Here is an 8,667-nt window from a genome sequence, read left to right on the forward strand (position 1 = left end):
TATTTGATATTTTATTTTCTCTCAATCATCATTTTAAACTTATGAATCAGAATTAACATCATAATGAAATGAACCCAATTATTTTTTTTCCCCAAAACGTTGATAAATGAAGGTGCAAAAAACAGCAACTCTTTGAAAGGATGATGTGTCTAATAAAATTATTCATCATCAGTTGAAAAGTTTGTAACATAATTGCATTCATCTGGCCATGCATTATAATCAAAATACCTTTTTCTAACGGTGCTTTGATATTTTGCTATTTCACTGAAAATGTCTACATTTTATTGTTATGAACGTTTGTTTATGGTAACATAGTGGTTATAAGCGTTGTGCAAATTTGATCAGAAAAAATTGGCAGAAAAAAAAACTGTTTATGTTTTATTAACCTGTCACCCGTTTCCTCTGTGGGACGCCTGGTTACCTCCCTATTTTTCAATTATATCCTAATCTAATCATTACAAACTTTATACTGTTGGAAAGTTATAAGACTCCTAAATAGATATGTTAAACATTTTTTGTTTGTTAAAAATTATGTAGGAAAAGTAATATATTAATTTATGACAAGAACGCACCTAAAAAATCTATCATTACAGGAGTTCTGACTTCTCTCACAGAAAGTATTCTTAGTTGCATTTTTCTCTATGACACTTTAGAAATTATATATCAATTGAAAATTTAAAATGTCAAAAAATGTATCCTTTGAAACCCATTTTAAAATTAGACATTGGATTGCCATGGAAATGGTACATCAAAATGTTTTTGTTCATGAATTATATACATTAAATTTTGGATAATGCACTTTCACGTCTATGTGACAGTTAAGGAGTTAAGACTTCTCACAAAACAACATTTTTGGACGGGGTCCGATCAGTGATGTCCAGACATGTGCGTCATCTGCTCAGAGAAATTATCCAATTAGAATTTGCATCTTTTATTGGGCGGAGACACATCAAGTCAATAAATTAAACTCCGGTTTCTGAATTTCTACTAGTGATTCCTACTGGACTTAAGCAAGTACCTAAGGACACCTTGAAACGTAGACATGGTTGAGTGGACAGATGCTGAGCGTAGTGCCATCATTGGCCTGTGGGGAAAGCTCAATCCCGACGAACTCGGACCTCAGGCCCTGGCCAGGTATCATTGCATCACATTCTTTAATAGACACATTCTTCGTGTTAGATGATGTCAGCTGCGCAGTTTATTTAATGCTGTTCTTCATGATTCTGTCTATTTAAGGTGTCTGATCGTGTATCCCTGGACTCAGAGATATTTCGCCTCCTTTGGGAACCTGTCAAGCCCCGCTGCGATCATGGGTAACCCCAAGGTGGCAGCTCACGGCAGGACTGTGATGGGTGGTCTGGAGAGAGCCATCAAGAACATGGATAACATCAAGGCCACCTATGCGCCACTCAGTGTGATGCACTCTGAGAAACTGCATGTGGATCCCGACAACTTCAGGGTAGGTTTGAGAAAATAAAACTAATATTTGCGGGTTGTAAATATAGAAAACGATTGTGCTCATATTATGTTAAATCAACTTGATCGAAAAACACCCACTAAATGGATCTCATGTTTTACAGCTTTTGGCTGACTGCATCACCGTGTGCGCTGCCATGAAGTTCGGCCCCTCTGGCTTCAATGCTGACGTCCAGGAGGCCTGGCAGAAGTTTCTGTCTGTCGTCGTTTCCGCCCTGTGCAGACAGTACCACTAGAGTCTCATCACCAATGAACACCAGCTGTATTGCAGAAGATTGCGGGAGCTGTTCACACAAAGATCTAACTCTTATAAAATAAGATCAATAAAATAATGTTAAAAGCACTTTAATGTTGTTTGCTTCCATTTATTCATAGAAAGCATTGGCCAGGGCTGCACTTCTCAAAATCTTAAATTGATATTAAAAAGATCACATGAATCATCTTAGACTTGCGTATCCCAAAACCATCATAATTTAAGTAGTACTTGAAAATCTTCGTAGATCTACGAGTGCTCTAATCGTGAATCCCTACGTGTATCGTAAAGACAGAATTATCATTCCGCAGATTACACCTTTACATTTATTCAAGTGCAATGTGATCATAATTAAAACATTTGATTGTACTTTATTGTACACTTTATTGCTTGTTTCTTATATTATATTATATTATATTATATTATATTATATTATATTATATTATATTATATTATATTATATTATATTATATTATATTATATTATATTATAAACGAGCGTGTAGCCTACTACAATTACAGGCCATTCTATAAATTGAGATTTCAACACTTGACAAACGGATAGCGACTCCTAGCACTTAAAGCGGGGCTATGTGCGATTGTGTTTTTTTAGCGCATTTTTGGGAAACCCACGTGAAACAATTACAAACGATATTAAAGAACGTCTACGACTCGTAGAAAAAGCTCTTGAGCGCCAAGATCGTCATTGAGAAACGCAAGACCAGAAGTATGACCAAAATCAAACTCTTAAAAAGAAACATGTTCTTGATGACAATTTAGGGAATTAATCCTGATATGCAACATGCTTTCGCTGGGTTCTTAACTTTTTGTAAGTTTTCGACTTGACTTAATGAGTCAGCAACTTGTTTCCAAATGAAAACCTTTCAGAGACAGTTATGATAGATGTGCAGACTGTGGGTGTTAACCGCTTGAATTCATTGATAAAAGAAATTAAATTTATCACAACCTCCAGCAGCTGTATAGCTTCAAAATAAGCGTGCACTGTTATTTTTATAAATATAATTGTTTCATTCAGTTTCTTTGTTTTTGCAAATTGAATTGCAAATATAAAAAAACACAATTTATTTTAATAATAAACATTAGTTGCAATCCTTGAACAATATGCTGTTTTTGTGCCTTTTGACTCTTATAAAATAATATAAACATCATTCCAAGTTACATATTAAACTCTATTGAGCCATTTTGCCATAAACGTTTTTAAAGGATCTCAAATTTAGCTATAAATTTAACTCTGAACCTCGAGTTACTTTCAATTTGCTCCGCATCCTTTGTGTTTTAGTTTTATTGCATCTAATTTTTAATACAGTGACAGTTATTTTGCTTTTTGTAGTCTCCGTATTGTCCAGCTCTGTCGAAATAAAAAGGCACATACGACTGCAGTCAAAATGTAGGCTACACTCGAAAAATAAAAAATACACCCAGCAATTAACTGATGTGTTTACCAAGAATAAAACTTGTCATTCGACTGATGGATGTTAGTTTTTACATTTTTATCCAGAGAAGGCCTACATCAGCTGACAAACCTTAAGACAGTAAAGGCTTCAGGAGTCTTATATAGGGAATGATTATGGTGGGGAGTTTGGTCAAACTATAGCAGCGATACAGCGAATATTTGGGCTAAATGAAAGATGGCAGTTACAGCACAGTTTAGGCCTATATGTGCAGTGTGCACTAATAAAACTGGCTATCATGGCAGAAGCTGCAATTATAATAATAAGAGCCCTGTGACTTGGAAAGACTTTATTATCATGGCATTATTTTAATTACAAATGTCCAGAGCGCATCATTGCGCGAATCTCTCCGCTCCCACGCGATTTCCTTTCTGCTCTCGCCCGTAGAGAGTGCGCGCACTTAAAACGTGTCTCTCCTCTCACCGAGGAGTTCCCAGGCCAGCCGAGAGACATAGTCCCTCCAGCGTGTCCTCGATCTTCTCCGGGGCCTCCTCCCGGTGGTACGTGCCTAAAACCCCTTCCCAGGAAGGCGTCCAGGAGGCATCCGGAAAACAGATGCCCAAGCCACCTCAGCTGGCTCCTCTCGATGTGGAGGAGCAGTGGCTCTACTCTGAGATCCTCCCGAGTGGCAGAGCTCCTCACCCTATCTCTAAGGGAGCGCCCAGCCACCCTGCAGAGAAAGCTCATTTCGGCCGCCTGTATCCGGGATCTTGTCCTTTTGGTCATGACCCACAGCTCATGACCACAGGTGAGAGTAGGAACGTAGCTCAGCTCCTTCTTCACCACGACAGACAGGTACATCGACCACATCACTGCAGAAGCTGCACCTATCCGCCTGTCAATCTCCCACTCCATCCTTCCCTCACTCGTGGACAAGACCCCAAGATACTCCTCCACTTGAGGCAGGAGCGCCTCACCAACATGAAAGGGACATGCCATCCTTTTCTGGTTGAGAACCATGGCCCACTATTATTTTTTAATAATATTTAGCAATGTTAATGAAATTTAGACTGTAGAAATGGCCAGGATTTTGGTGCTTGGATGATTTATACATAACCTTTGCAAGGTTTGCAAGCAATTTATTTAAAAACATCATAGCTTACTGCCCTAAAGACTTTATATAAAACATAAATGTTATGTCATAACATGTCAGATAGATACCTCAACTGGATTTAAAATAATTTCAATAAATTCTCAGTTGGTATGATGGCAATATTAAGTAACAACAATCAACATCAAATGCAAAAATAGATGTAAATGATGAAAGATAAAACAATAAATGCTCTAATAGCATGGCTGTTTGGACAATTTTTTTTAAACCAGTGTTTGTTTTCAGTTCTGATTTATTTTTCATGAAAATCCACTTAATATTAGCATATTCAATTGCACTCTTCTCTAAAACAGTGAATATAATAACAATATAATATAATAACAACATAATTTATGTTTGTTATTTTGGCCTTGCCCCCTTCTGAAGTTAATACCCTTTTTGTTATTTCTTTGTTCTCTGTAAATAAAAACTTGGTGATTTGTTGTATCTATATCTCAAATGTGTTGAGACAGTCCAATTGGAGCTTCTGTCCTTTGTCTCTGTGATTACATCTATGACAGAGATTGCATCTAAAGAGAAGTGAGAGTAAAAAAAAAAAAAAAAAAAAAAAGAACTGAGTGTGAACTACCGCCACCTATCTCTCAAGTGGACCACTGACACTCATAATTGAGACTGTAGATAGTGTCAATGATCCATTTGAGAGAGAGGTGGCAGTAATGCTTATGAGTCTGCAATCAGCCATAAAGCAAGAAGAAGAAGACACCTCACACCTGCTGCTGAGCACAAGAGGATGCGCTCAGGTGTGTCTAGATTGAGTTCTATCTACATACACCATGGGTCCCCTTGCATGGAAGTCGCCACTATGTTTCTACAGTAGCCCTAAATGGACAAACTGCTCTACAGAGTGTGTTTCATCACTTTGTTGTTCTTCCGATTAAAACACGGACACAGTGATGAACAAGTACATTAGCATTCGCAATACTATCGATTTATTTAATATTTAACCAATTATAATTCCTTGAATTACCTTTGTAAAGAAATCTCATTTCTCTCTGCTGTCTTAAGCCATGACATCTTTACCTGTGTTGGCCACCATAGCTTCTCTAAAGGGAGGGGTGAGGGGGGACTAAGCCATTGGTTGCTGTTAGGAACCTCACAGCTAGATGCCGCTAAGCTTTACAAACTGCGCCTTTAATTTTTTTTTTTTGGGGGGGGGGGGGTGAACTATCCCTTTAACAGATGCTCTGTCGCATAGTTACATGCACCCTGTCACACTGTAAACTGGCCTGTCAATTATCTTGTCAACAGTTAGCATCCCCCACATTTAATTTCATTTAGCTTTCTCAACATAAAGGAGAGAAAAGTAACACGTCGATCTGCGAGCCGTGGTTCTTCATGCAGAGAACTCTGCTCAAATTTTCTGCATAATGACGCATTTAAAAGTTAACGAACAAACGGAAGTTTGGCACAAATGGAACCTCATGTATAAATGTTTCAATTACTGTTGGATACGAAATATAACACATAACATTAAATAAATATATATTTATTTTTACCAGGTTAATTTTAACTCAAACTCAAACCGCTCTCCTTTAGCCGTAGGTCGCGCGCATCCACCATGTTTGTAGGTTTTTTAATGCTTTTTCTTCGTGTTTGTAGTTCTCAACCTAATTGTTTGTCAAAGTGCAATGGACTGTGGGCAATATTAGCCATTATAGTGTGCACGGATCCACACACGGATCGACATGAGCTGTGTTTTCCCATAATTTTGTCTCTTATCACGCTAGGACGACAAGCTATGTCTTAATTAAATAGAGTATACATGTGTTTCCCGAACTATACTTTAGGAGGCTGCTTAAGATATACCTTGTTATGTGCGATATATATGTTACCAGGTGCTGTCCATGGCAGTGGTGCTGAATTTGTTAATATCAATGACTCGAGGATCGATTATTCATTCTGCTTTATGTGAGAAAGAGGTGTTTTTTTTATAAAAGTGTTGATTTTAAATAAAGACCTATTTCCTGTTAGAACGCAACGAACTTGTGTGGAACTTTTACAAAATCAGGTACAACCACTGATCTATATATGTTCTATGATCAATGGGTACAACTCAAGGCATTACTTAAAAACAACGTAGAGTTAAGAAGGTTTTGGGAGACTCAGCCCAGAGCTACTGATTCTGTGGAGCTCAGTCATCCAACTACTCCTCAACACACTCTCAACAGGTAAATTATTTCATTCTTAAATTTAAACACAAATTTAACTTTACAATGGTTACTGGTTTTCAATATGAAAAACGTTATTTTCTCTTGCTATTTATTTATTTATATATTTATTTGTCACATATAGCTTAAGTGTGAGCAACTTTTTTAATCTGAGGAAACTTATTTCCTTTTCCACTCAGTAACAGAATAATGCACAGCAATCTGTTCTTTTTTTATCGGTTTTTGCAAATGAACTCTTATGTAACACACACACACACACACACACACACACACACACACATATATATATATATATATATATATATACATCAATAATAAAAAAAGGCAAATGTCTAAATTACAATTCAAAGACATTTAATTATATTTGCAGACAGAAGCATTAAATATGACAACACAAAAAGGGGCTAAAAGTCAAAACTTGAATTCTGTATCACTCTTAATGAGCCTATAAATGGCCTTAAGTTCACATCAGCATGATGTGAGCACTGAGCAACTGAGTTTTGTAGTTTTAAGTAGAAGTTTTTGAGTTGGAACTAAACAATGGTATTTAAAAGAGATTAAATGGCATAGATGATCAATTTTTGACATCGATTTAACCACTGCTAAACTCAAGAATGGTTATTTCTGTTGATCGTTGATCACATTATTTTTGTCTCCAGTAAAACCCATGGATACTGTTTTCAAGGTGCTTTAAGATTAAATAAGAGAATAGGCAGATTACCTCCGAGAAGCCATAATAAAAAGAAAATTAATAGAATGTAAAAGATTTGGTTAAAAGGTTTGTCCCTGCAACTGATTTGGTTCATATCGACCAGAAAACATGAGGAACAGACTTTTTGATTGTTATAGATTTTATTAATTGCATCTGATATTTTAGCTTTATTACTTGAAGTGCCTCTGTTTGCAGATAAACGAGAAGCCTCGGAATGGTGAGCTTGTCTGTATTTATCAGCGAGGGCTGCAGACAGAGCCACAAGGAACTTGTCCACGGCCACATGCACTTCTGCGGTGAAGTCATTTAACTGCAAGAGTCACGAGGATGTTATGGGACAAAATCTAGAAAAATAAACTAGTAAATGAAATTAACAATTTACATTTTATTTCACATCTTGTATGTCTGATTTCGATTTAAAGTTCTCCATACCCTGATTTGGGTGTAGCCTATAGCTCAATACCTTAAATGAAGGTCTACTCAGGTAAAAGGATTAAAACTGCATAAACAGCACATTAGCAAGACTCTCACCTTAAAGTTTTCAGGATCTAGGCGAACCGGTGTCATGGAGATGACTCAAGGAGCTCAGTCCACCAATAAGTTCATCCATTTTGCCCACAGCATCAGGGATGGCTCTCATCACATTTGTTTCTTCACCTGGGGTGAGCTGAGAGAGTCAGACCACTGAAGAATATATTAGTCTGAGAGTAGACAGCAAGTGTTCTGTGGGAAACAGAAGAATACGCTGGTATTATTTATATAGTTTTTGGTTAGTGGTATTTGAAGTCAAATTTAAAGATAGAGCTCTTACCTTCCCAGAGCTTCTTGGCCTTTGGCATCAGACTTCTTATGGCGACTTTACACCAGAAGGCCTTGACCAAGGCTTTATCCTTAGCTGTCAAACTCATTTTCTGTTCCTTTCCACCTTGTTATTACAAGAGCAGAGTTTTAGGTGTAGGATAAGGGGTCTTTTTATAACGCGAGGAGCTGCCACACCCAACATGTCACCAGCTCCACCTCTCAAACTTCATCAGACAACAATTAACCTTAGGCGATTTAGTCAGTTGATTTAATCATTCATTATTTGATCAAAAATATTGAATGGTATATATTTATTTCTTTATTATTAATTAATTTTCTTATATTTGTTTATTTTATTTATTTTTAAATGAAGAAGGCAAAATGCCTAAGAATCACTGATCTATATATGGCTATATTATAGATCAGTGCTACGAATCCATTCGTCTGTTCACTGAATAATGTGATGTAATTATACTAATATACTATAATTAATTTTCTTTCTTTTTCTTTTTTTTTTTTTTTTAATAACAGTAAGATATAATTCCCTCCACTGTCTTTGCATGTTGGCTAAAAGATGCTTTGGGGTCATTCGGGGACACCAAATGGCACCTAAAGGGTGGAGCAACTCAAAAATGACAGGACATTATCAAAGTTTACCGAATTAAGAACATTATG

General features: G+C 36.7%; 1 protein-coding gene and 1 long non-coding RNA gene across 2 annotated transcripts; one reads left to right on the plus strand and one right to left on the minus strand.

Annotated features, from left to right (window-relative positions):
- Positions 1-965: 965 nt before the first annotated feature.
- Positions 966-1,819, plus strand: LOC127952872 (hemoglobin subunit beta). Its single transcript, XM_052551731.1, has 3 exons — positions 966-1,134; positions 1,237-1,459; positions 1,581-1,819. Exons 1-3 carry the CDS (start codon positions 1,043-1,045, stop codon positions 1,710-1,712), a joined length of 447 nt encoding a protein of 148 aa, XP_052407691.1. The 5' UTR covers positions 966-1,042; the 3' UTR covers positions 1,713-1,819.
- A 5,493-nt stretch (positions 1,820-7,312) lies between these two features.
- LOC127952923 (uncharacterized) lies at positions 7,313-8,617 on the minus strand. The gene is made up of 2 exons (XR_008153073.1): positions 8,003-8,617; positions 7,313-7,914 (listed from the first exon to the last, which is right to left on the minus strand). It is a non-coding gene; the product is annotated as an uncharacterized LOC127952923 (long non-coding RNA).
- Between the last annotated feature and the right edge of the window lie 50 nt (positions 8,618-8,667).

The sequence above is a fragment of the Carassius gibelio genome, chromosome A3 (genome assembly GCF_023724105.1).
Source record: "Carassius gibelio isolate Cgi1373 ecotype wild population from Czech Republic chromosome A3, carGib1.2-hapl.c, whole genome shotgun sequence".
In the NCBI taxonomy this organism is placed as follows: domain Eukaryota; kingdom Metazoa; phylum Chordata; class Actinopteri; order Cypriniformes; family Cyprinidae; genus Carassius; species Carassius gibelio.

What these genes read in the sequence shown, in the direction of transcription:
- LOC127952872 (XM_052551731.1), top strand. Translation starts at nt 1,043, where the DNA reads ATGGTTGAGTGGACAGATGCTGAGCGTAGTGCCATCATTGGCCTGTGG. An exon ending in GGACCTCAGGCCCTGGCCAG is followed by an intron (nt 1,135 to 1,236) that starts GTATCATTGCAT and finishes TGTCTATTTAAG; the next exon opens with GTGTCTGATCGTGTATCCCT. An exon ending in TGGATCCCGACAACTTCAGG is followed by an intron (nt 1,460 to 1,580) that starts GTAGGTTTGAGA and finishes CATGTTTTACAG; the next exon opens with CTTTTGGCTGACTGCATCAC.